The sequence below is a fragment of the Charadrius vociferus genome, unplaced genomic scaffold, assembly GCF_000708025.1.
Source record: "Charadrius vociferus isolate BGI_N301 unplaced genomic scaffold, ASM70802v2 scaffold163, whole genome shotgun sequence".
NCBI lineage: Eukaryota > Metazoa > Chordata > Aves > Charadriiformes > Charadriidae > Charadrius > Charadrius vociferus.
The window spans coordinates 12,264,135-12,290,074 of NW_009648332.1; the positions used below are offsets into that span (position 1 = coordinate 12,264,135).

Below are 25,940 nucleotides of genomic sequence, written 5' to 3' on the forward strand. Positions count from 1 at the left end.
CATTGACAACCCGGGAAGGCATTCACACAAATGGTCTGTTCTAGAAATGTCAGGGGCACGGAGGCAGGTGGAGATGCACAAAACACGCTTGCCCTTTTTGACCATGGTGATTGATAATCACAAAAAGGGAGAAATAAGTTCTGGTCAACCCACCGAAAGAGTTACACAGTCTTATAAATTGAGCTGGGTGGCGACCGCATCAACAGAAAAAAAAAAAAAAAGGCAAGAAAAATGCACAGGGGCTTCTGAGCTGGAGGGTACTTCTGGAGGAGTAACGTCAGGCAATGCAATAAACTGTGAGGTTTTAAGCTGCACAAAAAAAAAAAGTGAATCCAATTCTAATTCAACATCTAAGACATACAGGTTATTCAGTCACATCTTCTCTGCTCCCACAATACCTGCGGTTGTAAGATTAACCACAGGAGTGCGTTTTGTGGCAAACTCTATTTTAATGACCACAAAGGAGCATTTATCTTCTGTTCCAGCAGTTTCTACAGTCACCCACTAGCGCTGCTCTTCCAAGGTTGTCAGTCCCACAAGTCTTGACTTTTTCAGCTAGATTTCCTCTGGGCTGTAAACCCACTTGGGGTTGTGCAACGTCTATTTTAGGAACTGTCATCCAGCTCACTGCGTAAGACTACATTTTGGGGGGAAACACACAGCAAGAAATGTCTCCTTTTTCATGATTATCCATCTATTATTATGTTCAAAGGAACAAATATGTTTTGTGCCTCAAGTGACAAACTTTTCGCTATGACATTGGCAAACTCTGCCATACAATTGTAACATTTTTTATCGTTGAACATTTCTTTAAAACAAACTTACCTGTTATGCATTCCAGTTAGTTGTACATTTGTACAACTCAAAACTTGAATAAAAATCCATGAGTACTGTGTCAGTGAGAAAACTACAACACAGTGTATACCATGTTGGGTGTTTTTAAAATTATTTTATTTTTTTAATTACAGTGCAACTTTGCTGGCCATAGTGAACAGTAGAGATCAGACATATTGCCTGAAAGCAATAAATAAATCATCAGATAATTTGAACGCTTCTTTCAGGAACAGTTTTTTTGGGTCCAACTATATCAACCTTTCATATCTTGTCATCTAGTTCTCTTGCAAATTAGATGGGGGGGTGGAAGGGAAGAAAGTAAAAGCAAAATGTCTTACACGTCTTCACACACCAGAGCTTTTTGGTACTGCAAATTAAAAAAAAAAAGCAGCACAAGTAATAGCTAAGCTAATTCAACATACACAGCATTGCCATTACCCTGTAAATACTTCTATTTTCCCTTGAAAATAACCTCTTTAAATTAATTTTATCTTGAGGATTTATTAGTTACCTTGGCCCACTTGAAGTGTACATAGAATAATCCATGAGAAAAAGCTGACGGTCTGATTTTTTTCATACACATGGGAATATTTTTGTCCTGTTACAACTGAAGTAGAGCAAGTTTGCAGAAGCTGGTGGAAGCAGTTCTTCAAATTAGGAAAAGGGCTGTTTTGTAGGGAGAAAGTTTCCCCAAGTAAAGTTTTCATTGATTAGGTTTTTTTTCCTGTATGGTCTGTTTTGTAGAAGCTATGTTGTACCAGCCTCAGCCACAGGGGATGAAAGGGGAAAAAAATTAACAGCTGTAACCTAATCTTGGAAAATAACTTCTCATACCTAATCAGACTGGTATTTATGGAAGAAGCACTCTTATCACGTAGACTGAAAAATAAGCAATGCATATGATATTTAAAGATTTTGTGAAATGAAACACATTATTTAAGAGACCCACTCTCTTTTCAGTACTAGGCACAGATGGCCAACAATAACTATATGCTAATCAGTCACTGGCAGTCAGCACTTCTTGTTCCTTCTTCAGTAGGACACTCCCTCTGTTATCTCAAGTACGCACCTGTGTGTAGTGACACACCTGTGTCACCTTCCTGTGAGCAGTCCCCACTCTGTTCTTCACAAGTCTCTGAGTAAGAAAGATCCTGAAGTGGTTTCCAACACAGTGAAGCATTAGAATATCACCATACTACCAACCAGACCATCTGCAGTATTCACACCATTATTAGCAGTAGCTTTGGATTTAAAAGCTTCCCGACTGCTGCATCTAGAGCAACCCAAAAACTCCAGGCACGTTTTCTTTCTTTACAGGGGCAGAACTGAATCTATACCCCAGGACTGCCAGACGAGGTCTCAGAGCTCAGCTCAAGACCCAACTGCATACACACTTCTAGCACAGCTGGGTCTTCCATGGAGGCACTCAAATGAAATTCCCCCTCTATAAGATCGGTTACAGAATGTTAAGCACAGAAAAAAAAAGTACAAAATGTTTATTAATTGCTAATCATGCAATAGGCACAAACAAGATTTAATAGGTAAATTATTTTGTTCTTCAAAGGCATTTTTATCCTAAAAATTACTGTCATGAAAAAAACACAACTGTCTACTAAAGAAGCCCACCTAAACCAAATGCATTGAAGTGTCCCAATAAAGCACCAGTGAGCACACACACCTTCTGCGGAAGAGCAGCAGCCTCTAGTGGCATACTGAGACTGCCCAACTACAGCCTTACAGGGCTGGAATAACCTACTAGCTTGGAAATAAAAGTACTGTTCTCCCACTTAATTGCCAACATATTAGATTTTTCACTTTACATCTTGCTATATGTTTTTTGAATATGTATTTTTATTCTTCCGTAACTAAAACTCAGGCAAAAGCTATCCCACATGTTGTGGGGAAGGTGTAAGCCCAACAGTAACTATATACTGCTAAACCCTTTCAGCAGATGACATGACTGATCACCTACTTATTGAGGAGGAACTGGAGAAATAAATAAAAAAAGAAATATGATGTTATTTGCATTGTCTTTCCAACCCGACCACCTATGCAGCACAAAGCTGACCAAGAATATCATTGCATACACTTCTGCTTCATTAATGACACTGTGCAAGAACTGTACTACAAGTATCCTCTGCAGTTTACACTGAGTTACAGCTGGAGGTGAAGTAGTAGCCAGTGTACTGAACTAATCAGCAGAAACTGCATTTTTCTCTCTTAGCTTCTTGGAGAACTCCAGTTTCTTCTCTTTCCTATGTTATTCTACTTCTCCCAAGTATTTTTCAATCACTCCATTACATCCAATTCTGAAGACAACGGGCAGAACAGCAATGCCGTCTCAGGGAAGGATTCAGAGTTAATTTCCCTCCTATGACCCTGAGAAACACAGAAGTTTCTCAGACTTTGTCCAAAAGGTCAGTTACACCGGGATCAGAGCTATACATATGCACTGTGAGCATATACAGATGGATGAAAACACAACAAAAGACAAGATGGATTTGTAACAGGCAAGGAAAAGTGCATGCTTTTAGTCAGGTGAAGGAGACTTTGAAACATCTTACCTTTAACTTGGCTATTTTTATTACAGTATAAACAAAACATGTTTCCCAAAGACAACACCAAAAAAAGATTCTGGAGTCAATTAGAAGGAAAAACTAAGAAAATACAAAACCAGCACCAGATTTGTTGACATAGTGTACTGCCCTACAACCATGATAGCTTAGAAGTTTAGTGCACATAAAACACAGAACCAGAGTTTTAGAATAGTATTACATGTTTATTGTTCACATTTGAAATAATTTGGTTCCTGATTGAACCATTGAAAGTTCTAATGCATCTGTAAACTGAGTATCACTATAAAACAATTTAAAATGCCATGTAAAATAATATCATGTATGAATGTGTTTCATTTCATGGTTTCTCAGCATAATCACTTTGTCTATTTACAAATGTATAAAGATTTTGCACTTTAAGTCATCTGAAATATCAAAGAGGTATTTTGAAATCACACAACTTCATAAATATAGAACCTGTTTTGTTAAAAATCTACAGTATACTGTACATTCAAGTTGAGGCAAAAGAAGTTTTAATGCCAGTTACATTTGAGACATACATGAATGTTTCCAATAATTAAACAATTTCTAAAAGTGCTATTTCTGCCTGTGATGAAAGGTAACATTAGGATCCAGTAATAGTTACAGTCAAAGTTTGAGACCATTGCTTCATTCACAGAATCAGAGCTTCTGCTACTAGAAAAATATCAAAGCTTTTATATATTTTTTAAATTATCTTCTTTCAAGAGTTGCAAGAGGAAAATTGTCTAAAAAATAAAAGCCATGTGCGCACACGTACACACACACACTCCACAATTCAGATCACCACATAATCCTCTAGAAGAATGATCAAACTCACAGCAATCTGTTTCACTTGAGAATGATAAGTTTATGAACAAATCTCTAACAAATAAAACCAGCAGGCGACCCTAGGAAGTCTAAGGCAGTTGTTCTATGTGCAAGTTTCTACATAGCAGAGTGCCAACTCTGGAGTCTTCCCATGACTTTGTGCATTACTCTGTTTCTTCTTTGTCACTTTCCACCCACTGATTTGGCTTGCTATCTCCAGCAGGTTTTTTTGATGCAGCACTGGAACTGGGAAAAAGAGAATGTTACAATGCAAATAAATTATGCTTTGGATAGAACCCCAATACGTTTTTATGATGTGATGTTTAATATGTTTTGCTATATACAAATCATAAGCCTTAGATTAGGCTTTCTGGAAGTTATCGCAACTTAGTCTCTGTGCTCTACAGAGTTTAGCACTGTAAAAGCCATCTGCAACATCATTTCAGATACCTGTTACATGTAATATACTGAGATGTCTGGCAAGGTTCTGCTGAAAAGGGACCACTCAACGTACAGTGAGGTTTTCTTTGCTGAGATGTAGATTTCACTAACCGATTGTCTTGGTCAGAACCTAAGAGATATACAGAGAACCTAAGAGATAAGAGTTAAACTACAGTACAACCAAAAACATTTCAAGTACTTGCTTCTTCAAGTCTTCTGCTTTAAAAAAACACACCAAACCTTTTACAGCTCATCTATAATAAACCTTATTGTTATAGATCTGTGATAAAATTTTAAAAGTAAACTTAATGATATTGAATGAAATTATGTTAAAATTCATTTTCTAAATTTGAACATGAAGCATTTACATACAGAACCACAACTGCAAGTAACCATACTGAAGTCAAGTTTGAAGTCACTCATCTAAAGTTTCTTGCTTTAAAATTGATAAAGCTTTTTTACTCCTTAAGTAAAACCTTCTCATTATCATTATGCTCTTTTCACCATTTCTTTTTCCAAAGGATTCTTCCTGAATATGTACACATACACATATTTAGTATTACCTCATGTCAAATAATTAATGCTGTTGCCTCCACACGATGATGCTCTTGTTTCCAAAACTTGTTTCTAATCTATACAGACCTCTATAGGTCATGATTTCTCCAACTGCCTTAGCAATTCATATGCTCACATTTCATTTACCTTAGTAATTCTAGAGTTTCCCTTTCTTAACAGCTGTGCTGCCGGGTACCTGACATTCACCAGATCGCTTCACAAACATAAATTCATTACGTAAGTAATTATCAGGGAGGGAGTTATCACAATCCCCTTTTTAATAGGGGATTTTGAACCATCGGTTACCCTGACAGGTAGAGGCATACAGATATATGGTAAAATTTGTCTTGAAGTTTTTGGGTTTTGATAGTTTTGTTCATGTTTGCACCTTCTAGTTGAAAGGGGAAAAAAAAAAAAAGAAACACGTTAGAAGAACATAATTTGAACCAAATACTTGCTTCCTAAGAAGGCACTTGGAGTTGTGACATTTTCAGAGTGCTTGTAATCAGTAGACATACTTAAGAACTGTTGCTTCAGCCATGCTCCTCTATCTTCTTCAAATGCCTTTCTCTAGGAAAAGAAACGGTAGTTTACACTTATGACCACAGGAACAAGCTCAGTCCACATTAAACTGATGCTATTCTATCTAAAAAAGCAGAAGTACATGCCCATGTAACTAAGGAGAGCCAGCAGTTTAACACAGAATTACAGTCATGTGAGCAAACTTTTGAATCCAACAAGGACTAACTGAGGAGGTATTTATTTACAAGCCCAACCCCACGGTTTGTTTCACAGACATCTAATCCATTCATTCTACTGGTCTCCACTCCAGCGACACAATCTCCTATCACTGCCTCCTATGCTCCCCTTCCTCCTCAGTGTGGCACTACCTCTTGGAAGTAGCCCTCAGTCCTGGGCAGCTGCCAATAAGGATTACTGCTTAAACCTCAACCCTGAACCTTCTCCTAAACAGACATAAATTACATCAGAAATGGCACTGATTACTTCTGTCCAAAACTGGCACAGAAAGAAAGGGGCTGTTTTGTTTTCCAATCACTCTGAGCACAGAAAAGGAAAATAATGGCTAAAATACAACCTCCAAAAGATCCAATGGCTCTGGAATCAAGCAACAAGCTACTTTATCTCCAAAAACCATCAGTGAAACAGGACGTCCCCATTATATAAAATTATTTCCACTATGTCTGTAGAAAACAGAGCAAGCTGAACTCCAACGCAAACTTTCAAACACCTACAAAGCTTATAGGGTTGCTTCTCTTTTCATACTTAACCATTTTATCAGACAGAAGCATGGGTAGTTACACTTATGCTGCAATGTAGTCCTAAACATTTCTGGACATTTATTATCACTCAAGACTTTTAAAGCTGAATTCAAGGTCTAACATGAAATTCACAAACTCATGAAAATGCAAATAAAATGAAATAATTTGAAGATTGCATATCTATATGTAGTGGTCTGTGTCAATATTTGTCAGTGTGAACTACCATTGTGCCAGTATCCCCAGTAAAATCTGAAGTATTTTATGTTCTTTATAATAAATTTTACAGCATAAGAAAAAAAAAAGCTGCCTTGAGTCAGACAAGTTGTCCATCTAGCTCAGTATTGTCTCCAACAATGGCCACAAGAGATGCTATTTATGAGATCGCATGAACCTGGCCACTTTCTGCAGTGCATTCCCTCAGAGGTTCCCAGCCCCACAAGTCATTTGATTAGAGATGTTGGAGGGCACTCCCTTCTCCTCTCCTTTTAGTATCCATCTGTGGATATGTTGTTCACGAGCTTAGGCAACTGCTTTTTGAACCTGCTGGTATTGATTGCCTCCACAATCTCCTGCGGCAGCAAAATCCAGAAGTCAACTACCCAATATATAAAAAAGTTTTGTTTTTTTTTTTAACATGTTTTAGACTTAGTTTCAAGCAGTTTGTGAGTGCCCTCTAGTCCTAATCTTGAAAGCAGTACTGTTGTTCACCAAATCTCTCATCTTGCCAACTAAACCCACCATTTTATAAATTTTAATCATATCCCACTCCAACTTTCTTCTCTAGGTGTCAAAGCAAGCAGTTCTGTAAGCAATAAGTCTACAGTCCATTTTTTTCCCCTTCAATGGCTTTTTCCCCCCCCCATCATACCTGTACCATTATAGTTTCATGACCACCTCATCATTACTTCCCTTCCCTGCCAAACTTGTAAACCCCTTTATGTTCTTGGCCCTAATTATTGGCTAGACCAAAGGATACACATGCTAGAGTTCATTTTGAGACACATCTACCCTGACTGCCTTCCAGTATGCGTGCTTAAGCTGGCCAGCTTAACTACAAGAACAGAACAGATAATGACCCTATTAAGGGGAAGGTAGCATTTACTTCGGGTTTCTGCAATAGTCATTGGTTTTCACAAAAGTTTAGGAATCAAGTACCTTTGAGAATTCAATCCTGCGGCCAAATCTGATTGAAATTTGCATAGGCCTTGCTTTTGTAGGAAACCAAACTTAAGCAGCATCTAATAAAGAATCTGGTGAATAAGTGGACTGATTCTTGGAAGTACTTAGGTATTTCAAAAGCTTAAAAAAAAAGTTATTCCAGTTGCAGCAACTGTGTTTTCCAATATATACAAAAAACTTGGGTTTTTTGAAATGCCAAGAGAATGATCTCCTACAATGACCAAAAATACCTTTTTTACAGTACGGGAATAATCTTTCTGTATAGATGTTAGCAAAAAGATACTGTTGGAGGGCTGCACTTTAGTGTGGATAACAGTAAAGCTACTTAATGATCGTAACTCATATTCCATAGGAGTTCCCTTTTCTAACACCTTTCCACTCTTCTAATACCTCAAGTCCTAATCTAATAGCAGCTTCTGTAAAACTTCTTCGTTCTTTCTCAAAATTCTTTTTTTGTTCTCGAAATAGTCTCCATTCTTCCTGAAGACGCTCTCTTTCTTCCAACAAATAGCAGTCCTCTAGTAACAGAGTGGTGTCATCGTCACATGGAGACATAAGCTGCTGCTGCAGATACAAAGCAACAAAAGACACAAACATTAATTTGGGAGTGACTGTTAAGAGCTGCAGTATTTTCATAGGTTCAGTTTTATCAGAAAAGTGGTTGAAGTTTAATATGGAAACAATATAGAAAGTATCACGTTGGTGGCTGGTGAGGGCAGAGTTTCAGATAACAAGCAAAATCTCCCTGTTCAGGCAGTTGACCTGATCAGCCTTCCTGACCTTTGTTTATCCCCCAAAATTACTCCTACTAGGATTACAAGCTCATTAAATTACCAACCAGCCTACTAGCACACCTATAGTTGGACCAACCATTAAATTTTTTTATTAAAAAGCACTACCAAAGAATAGAGAAAGACAGTACATTAAAAACCAAAAAAGCTTAGATTCATTTGAGAAAAATATGAAAATTAAAGCCTACTACCTGTAAGAGCTGTTGCTGAGTTTTGATCATTTCTTTACATTGCTGAATCTCTAACTCCAGCTTTTCGGTTTGCAGCTCATGGTCTTCTCTTGAAATGACATCTTTTTCATTCAAAGCTCCTGAATGTACACGTGACACTAAGAGGGGAAAAAAAGCTACTTAAAACAAAAATCCCTTATATCAGGGACTCATAGCAAGAGCAAAAGGTTTTGCTGTATCTGTCTCATCCTGAAAGACAGATACACAGCATATTCAAAAGCACTTCTATAGGAGACAAGAGATCCAGAACACCACACGTAATTATGCACAAAAAACAGTTCAGAAAAAAAGGCAATGAAAACATAGCTGTTTCACATTCCCCAAGGTAAACCAAGCATCTGCACTGCAATAAAAGTGTCACACAAACCCCCCTACTTGTTTCAGCAGCTATTTTAAAGAAAAATCAAGACAACTGAAGACTTCTTTCCATTGACATGCCATTAGCCTATTCTCCTGAGCCCATTTTTGAAGGGCTTGTGTGTTCATAAAAATATGACAGTAGCTATATTTATCACAGATATAAAAAGAAAGCCTTTTCCTTCAAGTCCTGTGAAGGAGAAATGGCGTTAGTAGAACACTGTGTGCATATTTTCATCCCAGTAAGGGAATGAATTAGATAGAACTAAAATGTATCTTGTATAATTACAATCACTGTGATAGCGATGCATGAAATTAAATAAAGCAATACATAATGAGCCAAGTTGTGATCCCCTGATGCCAATGTTCAAACATCAATTGAATCCTGAAGGACTAGACTATGGTCATCTCTATAAATCCAAAAACCAAAAAGGTGACTCCAAGAAAACAGCAAATACTTGAAATTTCTTGATGCTTACAATTATATCTTCAGTTAGTTACACCAAATCAAGTATTACTTGAAACAAGTGTTCTTAAAATCCTTTCTATGGTATAAACATATTCTCATAGACCATCTGCTCTTTTATTCGCAATTGCACACATGACCTTCTCAGCCTTATTCTTGACTGCAAACATCCATGTGGTAGCAGCAGCATTTGCTTACATGGAAAAATAATACTAGGAAAGAATTTTATATATTTTTAGCCGTCTTTTAATGCTGTTTAACAGCTGGAAATGAGGAGAGTCCAGCAGCATACCAGCCAGTTCACTCTAGAATGCTACTAGCAGCCTCAGGGGTATGGATGTGGCAAGCCTAGACTCTTGAAAAGGAGTTAGAGATTTTGCATTCATTACTTCAAGTCGTTACATCTTCATTACTTGAACATCTCAAAAAGGTGGGGAAAGGCAACAAACATTACTACAGGGCATATACTTTCAAAAGAAAAATAATTGTTTATTCAGCAAGTTGTTGTTTACTGTGTCAAACTATAACTATGTCCTTTCTCATGATAACAGGCTTGGTATCCAATTGCTTCTCTAACTACCTACAATTAAAACTCAAACAGAAAAATACCAATCAGAAGCTCTTTCTGAAAGTCTGCCAGGTCACAATTCCTTCCATTTTAGCTTTCTTTTAGCTTAGGCAGTCAGTAAAGTAAATCCTAAGAACATAGCAAGTGGTATTATCAGTAGCATTTTGTATTTCCATGTTGTGCAGTTATACATCACCTTGGTTATCCAGCTTTTCAACATGATTTTTCAACATTCTCCATTGTTTTCTAATGCTGTTGGTAAGCTGTTCTCGCACAGTTTCACAAGACAGTTCCCACATATTCTCTTTATTTAACTCTCCAATATCTTCCTCGAGGTCTGACAGCACCTGTAGAAGCAGAAACAAGCGTCTGCTGCAAGCCACCCCACCACTCCAAATAAGTATTTGTTTATTTAACTACATACATAGGTTTAGTTTACTGAAAAGAACTTTTCCCACCCAAGGAAACTTCTCCGTCAGGGAGTTCTTAATTAAGAACTCATTAGCCCTGATGGCCTAATGCTGAAGAGATAGAAGTCACCTGGCAGTCTCCAGAACCCCACCACAGAGAGAGCGTATCAACTAGCAAGACTCAGTCTCACACGTTTTCAAGATAGAGAAATTCAGATTGCAGAGTTCTGTTGTCAAACTTATGCAGTAGCTGCCTGTAAACTCACTATGTAAACAAATGTTTTCTCCTGTTAAGAATTAAGTAATTTGTGCCTACCTTATTTTTCTCCATGAGGAAAAAAAAAACCCACACCACACCAAAGGTAGAGTGGAACTAGCACCTCCCTCTCCCACTTCAATTTTACGCTACAGTTCAAACATCAAACCTGAATGCTATCTGGAAGAGCTAAGACATAAAAGTCTAAACAGTCCAGAGAAGACTAGGCCAGGACTATTTAGTAGATTGAAAGTCAAAAGCTATAGCGATTTGACTATCTGGCATGAATACTCCACTATTCCAAGCATCCCTTCTATAGAGTCTCCATTACCTACAAGTAGATAAGAAAAGTAGGTTGGGAAGTACAAACCCAGGAAGTTCAAAGGCATCAGCACAATTCATTTACATATCCAAGCTCTTTCTTTCAAACCTGGATCACAGGACATCTTAAGCAGCAAAACAACAGGTTTTGGTTTGGGGTGGGGTTTTTTGTTTGGGTTTTTTTGGGGGGGTGTTTTTTTTTTCTTTTGGAAGAGTTTTATGACACTTCGTAAAGAAACACCTTATTCCTTTACTTGTATTTATATATGCTAACACAGTGAAAGTCCAGTCTAGAGTAGGCCTCTGTCTGGATAGTGCTGTGATAATATGACAGTCTGGCTGGTTTCATGGCTATTATTTTGCAGTGCAAACCAAAGTGATAAATGATAGTACAACATCACTAGTTGCCACACTCCAAGGTGTATGTTTCCTTTTATGAATCAATACAGAATAGCTTTTCTAAGCAACAACATAGCAGGGTTTTTTTTATTCTGTAATGAATTAAGTAAGATTTCACTTTCATACCAAAGTGTTAAAAGAGCCACAAACAGGAACAAACTATTAGATGCAGTGTTTTAAAATAGAAGTTTTCAGATATTCACAAAACCACCAATATTTCTAAACAAAAAACCTAATCCATGTAAAATACACATTGTGGGATAGACTGTCTTAAATACATAAGTTATTACTGCAAAATCATAGTTTTGGCAACATCCTTCCTGTTTATATTAATTTGACAAATGTAAAAGAACTAAGCAGTGTCCCTATCGTGACAAAAAACTATTCCCAATTCTAAAGTAGCATGAAATTAGAGAAGGCATGAAATAGATTAGGTGGGGAAGAAAACCCCAAACCAAAACAAGAAAATCCCAACAAACCAAAAATCCCGCACCACCCTACAACCCTGCTGAAATAACTCCACTTGAGACTTGTATCTAGTAAGTATTTTTAGTCATATTCAACAACTAGAAGTTATTGTATAGTAAATAGTTGTTCTGCTTAGTTTGGTTCATTAGTGCTATTAGAAGAAGACGGATCAGAAGTTTCAGTGCAGGCTTTTAGTATTTTCTTAGTAGTCTATTAGTGCCACAACAGTTAACAAATACTTGTCTAATCACCCAAGAACAGTGAATTTCAGAGCACTAAGCCCCAGCTTTTCCTCAAGTTTGTTTCAATGCGCAAGTTCATAAAGATCCCATTCCTACAGCTGGATTCTCACCAGTGTACTCAAGTTTGTGCCAAACCCTCCCGGCCTCACTGGAATCCTGAAAGCTGAAGGACCATTTATAGAACTGGTACCTAATTATACTTTATACTACAAATTATACCCAACAGCCATTACTGAAGATCAACTTCTTGTTGCCAAGCTGTAGTAACAGTTAGATCTACTGATTTCCTACATGATGAGCTTTTAAGGTCAAGGTTAACACACTGCCCATTACTGACTACTTCAGTAAATACACATTGGAGTCATTCTGTAAGACACAGGGGGCAAGTCATCCAGTGAAGTTAAGAAGAGTTTATTCACACCTTACAAGTTAGTGGCCAGAGAATCTAGTGCTTTTCTACACAGCGCGTTTTGGGGCTGGAAAAACACACTTGACATGGGTCAGAAATAAAGGAAGTAGTAGAGCAACTTGAGCAGGACAGTGGACCTTCTGAAATCGCAAGTACTAGATTCCACAGAAACAGCACACTTCACAAGGCTCCATCTACACATATTTTTACATATCGACAGGTACTATTTACTGTAATAGAAAATGCTTCATACTTTGTTTTGTAGAGTACCTGTATTCTCTTGATCTCCTACTACTAGTACACCAATCTTGAATAATTCCTAGAATCTAGCCTTTATGCATGTTTTCTGTATTTCAACTCTTTCTTATGCCCAGGGACACTCTTACTGCTAAGTAAAAGCTCAGCTAACCTAGATTATTCCCCATTTCACTCTGACATCAGAACAGAACTGGAACTTCTAGCAGGGAATCAGCAAACTGAATAAACAAACTCTCTGCTTAAACAATGAATGTGCAGTGCACTGTTCCATAAAAATAAAATATCTTGTGAAAACAAAGAAATACTTAACCCACAAACCATTTTACTTGGAAATCAAACATTGTTCCGTGAACCTAGCAGCAGCTCTGTAAAAGGAACTGACAACTGCTCTAATCCATGTGCTATAGGACCACATCCTTATTACGTTTCCTCCACCCCCATGGTTTCTATGGGAAGCCTGCTTTCTTTGCATAAGCACCTTGAAAGCTAGCATCAACATCCAAGTATGAAAGGCAGACAAAATCCAAAATGCATTGTTATACAGAATTACATACAGGTAACTACTGCATTTAAAATGCAAATTATATTTTCAAGCTTTCCATTGACTGACTGGGAAGAATAGATTGAGTATTGTTCTCAGACAGTAGAACATTTAAACATGGAAGCATTTCAAGCATGGCACAGGATGTGCAATCCACTGCAAGTCTCACAAGAAGTTTACTTGTTTTTTTTAAATGATCAAATTACTCCAGCACTACACTAAACTACCATGCAGAATTAATTTTAACTGAATAATACTTACTGGCCCATCTTCAGACCTTTCTTTAGGTTTCTGCTTCTGTGGTGGGAGAAGTGAAATAATCTCTTTCTTCATTTGCTGAAGAACTTTTTTCAGCTCAGCGTTTTCCACTAAAAGCTGTTTTTGGCGTTGTTCATAATCACTTAACAGAACTTTGTACATTTCTTCTTCGTTTCTGGAAGAAGAAATCTTACAGTAACAACATAAAAGCCATAATATATACTTCAATTAATGTTGTTCCAAGACAGTTACCTGGCTTCTGTCTTATCAGTCCTCCATGCACCTCTCTTCCCATCAGCTCTACCAACATAATTTAGAATTTCCATAGCTACAAATGAAAAGGATATTTCAAAGTGTGAAACAACATGCAAATATATAAATATTCAGATGACATTGCATTTACATATAGTTATTGTCAAGAGACCACATTACCCAAATATCCCCCTCAATCTTCAGAACCATATGAAACCACATTACTCTGCTTAAAGTATAAATAAGATAGTCAAGGAAAGAAGATAACTTTTTGCGTTTGGAAACTCATGGAGGGATGTATTCTCATCCTGTCTTATCTTTTTTATGCATTTCTTAATGATACCTTCATCCTTACTTCAACCTTTATATCAATGGTGTATCAACTCTAACCTCTCTTCTGGCAATAATGCTAGTTTTGTTTGCAATTTAGAGTAAGCAACTTTCTGATGTTTCACAAGGTGTTCCTCAAAACAAACAAACAAAACCAAACATCTCTGTCCACATTTGGAGAAAAAGAAACAACAAAACTCACCACAAAACCCACCCCCACACACGTCCAACAACAAAACCAACACATCACTACAGATTAGTGGTCCCCGCTCAATTCTAGTTAGCTATCAAGCAAACAGTAACTAGATTTAAAACCCTGTTATTTTGACCTCACTGATACTTGAACTAGGACTAGCCAGCTGAAGTCAAGAACATGCCACAAGTAAGTTTGGCTGATGTCACGGCAAAGCTTCTAGAGATTGCTGAGCTGATACCTAAAGACTTCCTGCAGCCAAAACAGGTATTCCTGCTACAGTGTCCTAACTTGGTTTGGTTTACCCACAAGCACTCTCAGAAAACTAAAGTCAGCAGAAAACCAACTTGGCAACAACAGGAATAGTTTTCTTCTGGTTTAGTAACTAAATCAGATTACTAAAATATATACTACAATTAGCAAACAGCTGACTGTTTTGGGGGTGGTGGACATAATGCAGTGTGTATGACACTATCTGAAGTCTTGTGATGATGGCAGTAGCAAGAAAGTGGAGGAGAGGCAGCTCTAGCTTAGGAATTGATTCCTAGTAATTATCCCTAGTTAAAAAAACCTAATTTGAAGATCTTCATTTGGTTTGTGCTTGGCAAACAATCTTATGGAACACAATATAAGAGTTCATTAGCCTTACAGTAACCTGACATGAAATATTACATCTTTTTTGTAATGTTCTCACATCTAAATAAAAATCTACAAGGAGAGCCATATTGACTTTAAAGACACTCAGAACCAAATTCAGCATATTCTGTGTTTAAAAATGCTTATTTTGCTGTAGTAAAATTCACAGAGCTACTTACCTATCTTTTTGTCCTTTTTGTTCATGACTAATTGATGTAAGCGTTCCTTTAATTTGTTATATTCTCTCTCTTTCCTCTTCATATCATGATTGTACTGTGTAGCTCTACTTGAAATTATGTTCTGTAACTTCTGTACCTAAAAGCAATCCCCCCAAAAAATCTGTGTTTTTTCAATTAAAGCATAAACACATAAATTTCTTCTGAAACCAAACTACACAAAGCAAAATGACACTTCTATTAAACTGTATTTCTGGTGAAAGGAAGCAAAAACAGGAATCGGGAGAACTTTCCCAACCCATGGATTCTTACTTCAGACTTAGGGAATTTAGTTTCTTTTCTGCAGAAACCAACATATTATACTAGTATATTTCCTCTGAAGTACAACTAAACTCATGTTCTGGCAATTCACATAGCCACCTTCATCACTTTTATTGAACAGAGCGGAGAAAGACATATTTTCAGTTTCAGAGTAAAACTAGATCCTGAACTTTAGTTACTAAGTGTAAAGTACGCTTGTTAGGTTTACACTAAAAAAAAGAACCTCTTCTTCTTTTGGGCAGCAGGATGCTGAAAGACAGACTATTCCATTTAGTCTAAAAGAACATTAAAACATACCATTAAAGTACATTCTTGGCCTGTACTATCAGTACCTGTGGTTGGGGTGGTTTTTTTTTTGAATCGTCAGTTTTAACCTTACAAACATACAGCCCATTCAATAGTTTAAGCTGCAACTTTAGGATGTTCACTACATACAGATAGTGCTGTAATTGCTAGCTGTGTGAATACATTCATGAACACAGAGAAAGCTCATGGAAACTTAGAAGCCACATGAAGTATGGGGTGGGGGAGGGGGTCCCCCCTCCCTTGTTTTTCGTCTTTGGCTCTACATCTACAATATAACCAAAAAAAGAAAAGCTCCTATACACAAACATTTGAAGAAGTGACTGAATCCTGTTGCTCCCTCCTACTTTTTGGTATTTTTAAACCTTTTAAGATAAAGCTATGCTCAAAAGTACAGAAAACCTCAAACAACTGCATACATGCATTTCTGCAATACTCTCTACTATTGTTACAACATGGACCTATCCTTTACACAACCTATTTATCCATATGTAACATGCCAGTTTCACTTTGGAGAAAGAAAAAAAATTTACCAACAAAAAAAGCATTCAAAGTGAACAATTACTAGATGACTTGTAAAAAAAACCCCAAACACATATTGGGGAATATCTGTGTAATGGCATGTGTTAATGTACAAGACAACTCACTTCATCCTTTTCATTTTTAAGTAACTGGTGCAAATTTCTGTTCTTGCTTTGCAGTTGTCTGTCTCTTTCCTGAAGTCCAACTATTTCCCTTTTAGATAATTCCAACTGTTCCTAGAAGAAGAGTTGATAGTTCAGCATCAATAATTAATAGCAAAGGATTAAAAAAACCACACAACACCAGACTGCCAAACCACCTCACTTGAGGTAAGTTTGCCTATATATTCGATCTCTGATGTTTTGGGAACAATCTTGCATTCTCAATGACAGTTAGTTCTATCTTCTGGAGGAAGAAGTATGATTCTCCAGCACAAGAAACACTCTTGCTCACAAGAAACAAATATTTGGCTTGGTATTTAACAAATATTATCTTATACAGTTATTACATATTACAGTTATTACTGTCAAGATTCAGTAAGCACATTTATACTGTTAGACTGAGGCAGATACTAAGCAACCTGTATGAATTTGGCACTACTGTTTCACTGGAATGTTTCTGTTAAATAATCAAGGGAACAATTAACACACATATGCAGACCGTGACCACAGGAAAGCAAATGAGACATTTCACATATACAGAGTAAGGCTAGACAAATGATCTCACGATATGCAAGACTAGCATTTTAGAAATCTTTTTCCACAAATGAGACTCAAACAAACCTGTAATAGCCAACTGAAGTGACAAAGCCAAATACTACATACAAGCTCTTTTTCTTCGTATACATAGCAAGCTACAGACGTGCAGAGATACTTAAGCAACAAGAACTTCTAAGCAACCCACATTGGAATATAGGTAACACAACAGTGGAAGTCAAGAGGATTGCTGCATAGTATCTGAAAGAGTTTCTATGAGAAACCACAAGCTGACAGCTAAATTAGATGTGCTGGGACTGAAGTAGTACTAATAAGTTTTTCTCCCTTCACCTTGAAGCCATTTATCTAGGGAAAGTAACTGGAGTGTTGTGGAACTTAACATTATGTAGCGTTTGTACAAAAACTAAGTGCAGTTACACATGATTTTTAGTGTCACATTGAAATGCTTCTACATGGATGACCAACCTCAGCAGAAGGACTACTGTGATTTTGAGAATCTACAGCAGCATTCGTCAAGAAGATAGTGCTGGCCAACCCTAGTGAAAAGCAAGCCTAAAAGGCCCTGAATTGTGTATTGAATTTTTATTTTTCTTGACAGAGTCAAGGGAAGACAGTCTTCTAGTATGACTGCACAGACAAGTATCCATGAAGTAACCCAGGCTGTGAACTTCCAAAATATCAGCTACTCCACAGTGACTGACCTTGTGCATGTATTCATCCCGTGATAAAACAAAGCTTAGTAACTTCAGTTTTGACAAGCTTCTGAGCAACTCTTACAAAAAGACCTTGTAGTCAGCTACAAGGAATCCAACAACAAAAAAAAAAAATGAAAATGCTACAGACATGGAGAAAGACTGATAATAACCCTGTGACACACTAGAAATGCTACCTACACTTTTACAGGTTACAATTATATTGGGGCTTTGTCTTTTAGAGCCAGACATATCCTTTTTAAGTGATACCGAATGATATGAACAGAAGTGTAACATTTTCACTCACAGCATGCGTTAACATTTCCAATCTGAACAGTCTTTCCTCCGCCTTGATTAAAAAGGCCATAATTCTAAATAAGTTTTCAGTTCTCTCATTAATTCACATTTCATTAACTGTAATGAATTTTCAACTGGAGAAAGACTTCAAAAACAACCCCAAAATACACATAAAAATCCAACCGCAGATTAGTACTGGGGAGAAAAACAAAAAAGCACTCACTGTTAAGCATGTACAGTATCTGTTAAACATAAGTGCTGCATAATATTGTTGGAATGAGCTTGGTCTCTACCTTTAATTTAGCATAGCAGTTCTGCAAGTGATCCATATCACTACTCAGTTTCAGATGCTGCATCTCTATTTCTTCCTGAGCTTGAAGGTTCTTGTGCTGCCGTACAAGCAATTCATTCACACAATTTATGATAGATATTAAATTTAACTCTTTTCCTTTGGACTCCGCATAAATAGAAGGAAAGCCCAATGTTGTCAATTCCTGGTAAAAGACAAGGGGCAGGGGGAATAAGTAACTGGATCAATCTCTCACAACTCACCAAAAGAGTGAAACAATATCAGGTGAAATGAAAAAATAAATCCTATTCTCCACCAACTTTGGTTTCTGAGCATTGCTAAAGAAGCCTTCTTAATCCAGTGAATCTTTACTACCACAATTGCTTTAATGTTTATTGGAGGTTGTGTGAAGGTGACAAGAACATCTGGCTTACCCTATTGAGATAGGATACACTCTGTTCAATATTCTCTTCTGTGCAGAAGGCACTGAAAAAGCTGTGCATGCTTTTGGATGAAGGCAGTGGCAAACGCAGCACTTGGGAGTTCATGCTTGGAGGAGTTATCTTTTTTTCTGAGGTATATTGAAAAATATTTTTGCTATCTAAAAGTTAACAACATTAAGAAACAAGTCAGGGTTAGTAGTTTAGGATACATCACACAAAAATAATCAAATCCCTAACTACTCAAATTATTATTTACAAAAATTTACAATTCTAGAGCTTAGAATTTCATCGAGAATGACACATATGAAATAATTCACAATGAAAAAAAAGTATAAGCTTCCACTCAAAGACTCAATAACATTTTAAGGTATTCTACCTTTCAAATTTTACTCATCTGCCAAGAAAAAACTGCCCAAACTTTCTTCTTAATTGGCTTGCTACAATGCAATTTTTTAAAATATTTTCTCCTACACAGGTGCAAAAGCTGCGCATTTATGAGAATTCTTATAGAATGTATAATATCCTTCATATTAAGTGTATACTGTAATTTACTCTTCCACTAGACAGAAGTAGGCAAGGAAATATTTACTCCTTTAGTAAGTTTGTAATCAATTTATGAGGCAAAAGAATATAGAACAAGTAAAGAAACCACTGAAAATGCAAGATATGCTGATAGGTGTGATTAAAAAGAAGAGCATGACTGAAAAGTCTCAGAACCTTTATATATATGTGAAATAACAGTACTTTACAGTAGCATTTCTGTGAGGACTCAATCTAAAACAAAGCACTGTATGTACTATATATATTATTTAACATTCTGCTTAACTAGTCAAATATGTCACACACAAAACTCCAATCTCTCTCTCTTTAGCAGCTATAAGATCACTGGTAAAGTTAACAAATCCACTAAATTCAAAATATTACTAATTTACCTGATGACAGTACTGGCACAGTAACAGTCTTCCAATCTCCCATAGCAACAAAGACAGGCAGGGTACCTGAGCAACTGGTTAAGCAGTGAAGTATTTAGTACAATTGCTGGCAACGTGTGTTACGTAGGCATCTCCTAAAATAGCAAGAGCATTTTAGATTAACAATAGCAGCTAATACAGCTAGAAGATTAAAGTAGGCATGGGAGAGTGACTATTGGACTTGAGCCACATGAAATTTTTCTACTTCTTTACACAGCATCTGGAACACAGCAAGCGCAGCAAGTATTATGCTGTAGAAATGATGCATCTATCTATATGTAGTTAGCCTTAAACTTAGTTAAGTCTTGTAAACCATTAACTAAAGCTAAAATGCCACGCACACATGAAAATAATAGACTCACACTGTAGATAACTCAGTTGTTTCTGTTGATGTACATCAGAGAAAACACAAACCAAATATTAGATATTTTCCTGCTGTATAACCAGGAAGCAATTTTATTAAGATAAACTTATGTGAAGTTTTAACATACATATGTCTGAGTGGGATTGTTACTCAAAAGAAGGATAATAAAAGCTCTAGAGAAGACATATTGGCAGAGAGAGGGCAGAGAACTTAAATTTAAATGTTTAAATATTTGTTTTAACTTAGCTTATACATTTAGTAATATCGCCTTTCCCTGGCAAGTTGCTTGCTTCTTTGCAGAATCTCTAAATTTGTTGAAGAAAACAAACAGGAGAAACCTTACCCTGTTGGCACAGCCACTCAGTACAGCACTGGCCCTCTGGAAACCAAAGAAAAGTCACACATTTGTAGAAATAACAAACCAATCTTCCCCTCACCCTACCTCCACCACCCAGTAAGAAGGCACATAATAGCATTAGCATTACCACGCTGCTGGAAACTTAAAAACCAGCTTGGATGCTTAAGATTTGGACCATGTAACCCATCAGCTTTTAAGTGAACAACTATAGTTCAGGGAAACAAACTTTCCACATGACAGAAGAGAAGTCCCCCTTCTTTCAATTGACACTTTGGAACAAAATCTAAAGTCGGTTTTAGACAGACTCTGTAGACTTTTAGAGCACAGGAGTGTTTTCCTTTAACCCATCCCGCACCCCTAATATTCCAGTAAACACACTCTGGATAAGCAACTTCTAAATTTCTGACACCAAAACCTTGTATTTTTATCACTGTGGAAAACACTAGCATTTGGGGGACAGAAAAAGGGAAGAGGGCAGGGGGACCAGGTGACCGGAAGCGTGCTCTGTTATCCATAAGGTAGACAGCACAGAGACAGAAAGAATCCTTATCAACATTTTGAAGTGCAGAACGCAGTGCCCAAAGTAACAACAATCTTTCAAGAGATCATAGTGGTGCACAGCAATATTACAGAATATTCAACACTAAAATAAAACATCCAGCTGGATCAACGTTTCTCCAGGTTCATCAATTTACTTGGAAAAAAAAAAAAAAAAAGGCAAACGGTTATTCTTCATCTGAGTTGAAAGCTTGCAGGAACTACTAAATTACATATCAGAAAGTATACATAAGGCAGCAAGAAAGCACAGTCAAAGCAACAGTCTGGTGGCTGTTCTTGTTTAAGAAGTGGATTTTTCTGCCCATATTCTTTTATGCACATTTTTCATTATTTTTCCTCTCCTTCTAAAACCAAAATACCCAGAAATGAACAAAGTGAAGGTTCAGATTCTAAAGACAAGAACTGACTTCACAGCAGAAATCTGCAAGGCAATCCTTTTTTCCATCCACCCAAAACAACTGTGCTTTCAAAAATGGAATTCAAAGAACTAAGATGACACACTTCTTACATGTTAGTTTTGTTTCTGTTGGTTCCATCAGATGGAGAAACCTGCAAACATAGGGGAAGAAGGCGGCAAATTAACCTACAAGTATATTCCCATTACTGGCATTGCAATCCTGCATTCTAATAACGTATTTCAAAAGACTGTTAAGAAACTCAAGACACAAAGATTCCATTAAGGACTGTTGGAAAGTCCACAGAAGCGCTACTCACATTTCAGATACACCATTACTTTCAAACAAACTGGCTTTTATTCTTTAAGAGGCTGCATACCCATTATGAGATCTTATCACCCAAATTCCCTCAATCAACCCACAGGTGTCTCCACTGACAATACTGTTCTGACATAGCATCTATCACCCCAAACAATGTTTAACCGAAAGCAGAAACAGGACTAGTCCAGGTGTGGGAATGCAATGTTTCACTAAATTTGAGCCCTGCAAGGAGCATGCAGATTCATTCAGAGCAGATGCTTTATCAAGGCTACTCTCTAGTAACATTCTGTTTCTAGGTACACCAACAAGGGGACACAGAAAATTAACACAAACTCAGGCTCATAAGGATGTCTAGTGAAGACAGAAAGCAAGAATGTATAGGCAGTACAATAAAGTCCAGATAATACAACACATTCATCAACCTTGGAAGCTCTAGAGCCTTTTGTTTTGAAAAGACCACCTGCAGTACACTGCACATCCTCTAACACATCAGATTAAAAGCCACCTTCAGCAAGTTCAAGATTTGGACAGTGCCATACTCAAAAAACCTGCCTTCAACTGTTAAAACTACCTCAAAGTATCTTAAATTGTTATGCGTCATTAAACAAATCCAGTAACTTTAAAGCAGTAATAATTTCAGAGTGGTCAGCATTTTATACTTGAATCATCTTTACATACTGTGTTTAGAATTAAACTCAGATGTGTAGAACAAGTCAATCCCATGTCAGCTGCAAATGAGAAAACTACAAGCTTTTAGTCCCATGCTGAGATCATCTCATCAGTTCCACGTGGCTTCCACTGCCAGTTCAGGACCTTAGCCGTGACTTCTAAAGCTATCTAGTGATTAAGATCCATCAGATACATTTCCTCCCCAGCCTAGACAGTTCCTCTGGAGCAACATGGCTCAAAATAGCTCTTGCATACTTCAGTGAGGCTAGAGATGAGCATTCCCGATGAAGACAGCATGGATGCTAAATTAGTTTAGATGCACTGTATTCAAAAGGGACTCTTCACCTTTAGTATGCTACAACACTCTCTTTAACTACATTAACATACCAGGAAACATACTACAAAGAGGAGTAAAATGTGTAACTCTGAACCAGTATTTTATGTAATTATGGAAGAATAATAAAATAATACATAAGATTGAAAAGTATCTTAGGGATCTCCCTAGGCTACAGAAAGGCTTTAACAAAACATAAGTAGTAGAAAGGTTTTAGGTCATCCCCTTTTCACCCTCCCTACCCCCCCCCCCCCAAAATCCTGGTTGGGGAAACATGCAGAGGAAAAAAAAACCAACAAACCAAACCACATTTTTGACACTAGTATGACATGCTGTGAAACAGCAAAATCTGAAATCTGACTGACTGTGTGTGGGACAGAAAAGAACCACTGAACAGCCAAAGCTGCTATAACTACTTCATGATTTTCCTTTTGTGCCCATTCTCTGTACATAGGGATTTGTTGCAGTTACTTCACCAACAGGTTTGATGACTTGCCCCAAAACCTGTAACGAGCTAGTGCTTGCCAGGTGAAATTCTGCCAATTGGCAGTGTCACTTCCTGTCTCAAGCAAGTAATTCCCAGGGTGGACAAGACCTAGGTGGATTGTCAAAAAATGAGCCTCTGAGACCCAGTTTCACATACGTGAATACAATGGCAGAGCCATCTCAGTGCAACTAAAAATCTAAAACCCAAACAAAATCCCCAGACACCCCCAAAAATGCTTACACTAAAATTGCAGTGAGCTTCATTAATACCAAGGAAGCAGTTATCAAATCAAGGCATATAAGTGCTTGTTGGAACAAGTGAAATACAAGAAAAACCTCAAGAACTTAAAGCCATCATGGTAACAACACACCAGAACTAGATTCTTAGAAATGCACATGGGGAATTTTGTCAAAAATCTACAGGAATAGTTCCACAAACTTCTACACGATTCATTAACAAGTATATCTTTCTTTTCAGGAACAAGTTTAGAACAAACTTCAAAAATAGTACATTTCACAGACCCAGAGAGATGAAAACCTATTCTTAAAAGCATTGGTTTGTGTTTTGGGGGACAGGGAAGGATTGACAATGAATGTGCCAAGATTCAAGATAGAAATCTGACTAAGTAAGCCTGAGTTCAGACCATATCACAACTTGAAGCCCATGAGCGCTAAAACGTAGGATTATAAACTTTACACTATGCAGCATACCTAGAACTTCTTAATATTATGCTTAAACTTGAAAAGGAGTATTCGTAACTGGGTTTGTAAAGCTCATTCGGACAATCTGAAGAGAATCCCTTGTCACAGCTCTGTGCTGTGATCATATTACACCATCTGGTGATCTCTAACCTACACAGGGTGTGACACAAGTGGGAAATGCAGTATCTGGTAACCCAGAAAACACCACCACCACCCACCCCCCGCCCAGGAAAAGAGGATAGAGAAAGGCAATTTTTGGACAGGTGGTTTCTACTTGTCCCCATTATCACTTGGGAAAAAAGTTTTAAAAGTCCATATCAACCAGAAATTGTCAAACAAGCATTCCTTCTCTGTATATTTCAAATACTACTACAAGTTGAGACATGTATACCTTCTAACTTGTAAAACTGGGGGTGGGCTGGGGGGGTGTGTGTGTGTGTTACACTCCAATCATGACATTGTAGGTTTACAAATACATCCCTGATAATGTCATAATACATGTATTTGTTTTAATTCACGTAATCACCATGGAAGTCAACCATGAAAAGTCCATGCGTTTCCTCCCTAGAGCTTTGGTGCTTATTCTCTCTCTACAGTTGTTTTAATAACACGGTCTACAGTTAGTACTAAAATACACAAATCATAGCCAGTGGTAACTGTATAGTTGAAAGAATTCCTTCCTCTAAAATTTCATATTACACCTTTATTGATGGTCTTGCAATCAAAGTAGACCCCAGAGTTTTTCCTCCCACATTTACAAGATTGTGGCAATTTAGTCATTATTATATTAACTGCAAAATGGGGGCAGGGGAATCCCTCCACTTATCCACATTCTGTGGGAACTTTAAGTAATGTCAAACTTCCAGCTAAGCTTTTAGTATTATCAAAAGTAACTTGAAAAGCTAAGTCAAACCACCCAGCCTGCAGGTATAAAGTCTGTGCTTCATTCTGAGTTTATCATACTCAGAAAATCCCAACTACATTTCTCCATTCCATTTTACTTAAAATCCAAACAAACTAACAAAAAAAAAAAAAAGAATCAAGACTTTTAAGAAAGTGAATGTTTATTGGATCTTCTCAACATGTATAACCACACAGGAATATACCCTCACATCTCACAAAATTCAGTGTTCAATAACTGTTCTATCATGGTCTTTACCTCAAACACTCAGGTTAGATTCAACTCTACCTTTCACATACACAGATGACCGAAATTCTGTTAATGTAATCACTGAAAAAACTGAAACACATGGAAATGTTTCATCTGGCTCCCAAATTCCTACCCCATTTTGAACTAACACTATGGATCTTTACATAAGCATTTTCCTATTACTAAACAATAGCACTATTTTTGTTAATCTGCAGAATTGTATTACTCTGTTCACATTCACAAAGCACTTACTACATGTAGCTAGAGCAGAACATTCTGATACCAAACCTCCCCACATCACAGATATCCAAGAGGAAAATCTCAGGAACTATCTTCTGCAGTTCCTCCTCCTTTTCCTGAGATCAACTTTAGCCAAACTTTATGGCTTGGCTGTTTCTACAAGCAGATGACTTTAAAAAGAAAGGTGAAAAAAACCTCAAACCAACCAACAAAAAACCCACACACCAACAAAACAAACCACAACCTTACTAGTTCCGGCTGTTGGTAACATTTACTGAGCAGAGCCAGAACTAGTATTCCAGATTTCAAAAGTTATTAAACTCAGAAGTTTCAGTGGCATATAACCTGTAATTTAAATAAGGCCTAGAACGGAGGATGGTGACTGAAACTAATTTATCTACAGATTGCCAGGGAATTCAAGGAATGGTTCTCCTGTAAATTCTAGGTTTTTATTGAGCAAAACAGAAGTGTCACAGAACAGATTTGGTAACTGCAAAAAAATAGGACTCGTGAATTATCAGCATACCTTCTGTGGAAGGAAGGAACACTAACAAG

At 37.2% G+C, this 25,940-nt stretch overlaps 1 protein-coding gene across 1 annotated transcript; it reads right to left on the minus strand.

Annotated features, from left to right (window-relative positions):
- Positions 1-3,597: 3,597 nt before the first annotated feature.
- On the minus strand, positions 3,598-21,641 carry SSX2IP (synovial sarcoma, X breakpoint 2 interacting protein). Its single transcript, XM_009884712.1, has 14 exons — positions 21,597-21,641; positions 19,770-19,903; positions 18,829-18,995; positions 18,399-18,599; positions 16,526-16,636; positions 15,258-15,393; positions 13,920-13,995; positions 13,671-13,842; positions 10,302-10,452; positions 8,676-8,812; positions 8,084-8,257; positions 5,693-5,804; positions 4,689-4,809; positions 3,598-4,484 (listed from the first exon to the last, which is right to left on the minus strand). The coding sequence occupies exons 2-14, from the start codon at positions 19,810-19,812 to the stop codon at positions 4,403-4,405; spliced, it is 1,683 nt and encodes a 560-aa protein (XP_009883014.1). The 5' UTR covers positions 19,813-19,903; positions 21,597-21,641; the 3' UTR covers positions 3,598-4,402.
- Positions 21,642-25,940: the final 4,299 nt, after the last annotated feature.

Bases quoted from the DNA above. Each gene is read 5' to 3' on its own strand.
- SSX2IP (XM_009884712.1), bottom strand. From the start codon at position 19,812: ATGGGAGATTGGAAGACTGTTACTGTGCCAGTACTGTCATCAG. The intron at 18,600-18,828 runs GTAAGCCAGATG...GTCTTTTACCAG, and splicing joins GTGTATCCTATCTCAATAGG to GAATTGACAACATTGGGCTT. The intron at 4,810-5,692 runs GCAAGTATTTGG...TATATCTCTTAG, and splicing joins TCCAAGTGCCTTCTTAGGAA to GTTCTGACCAAGACAATCGG.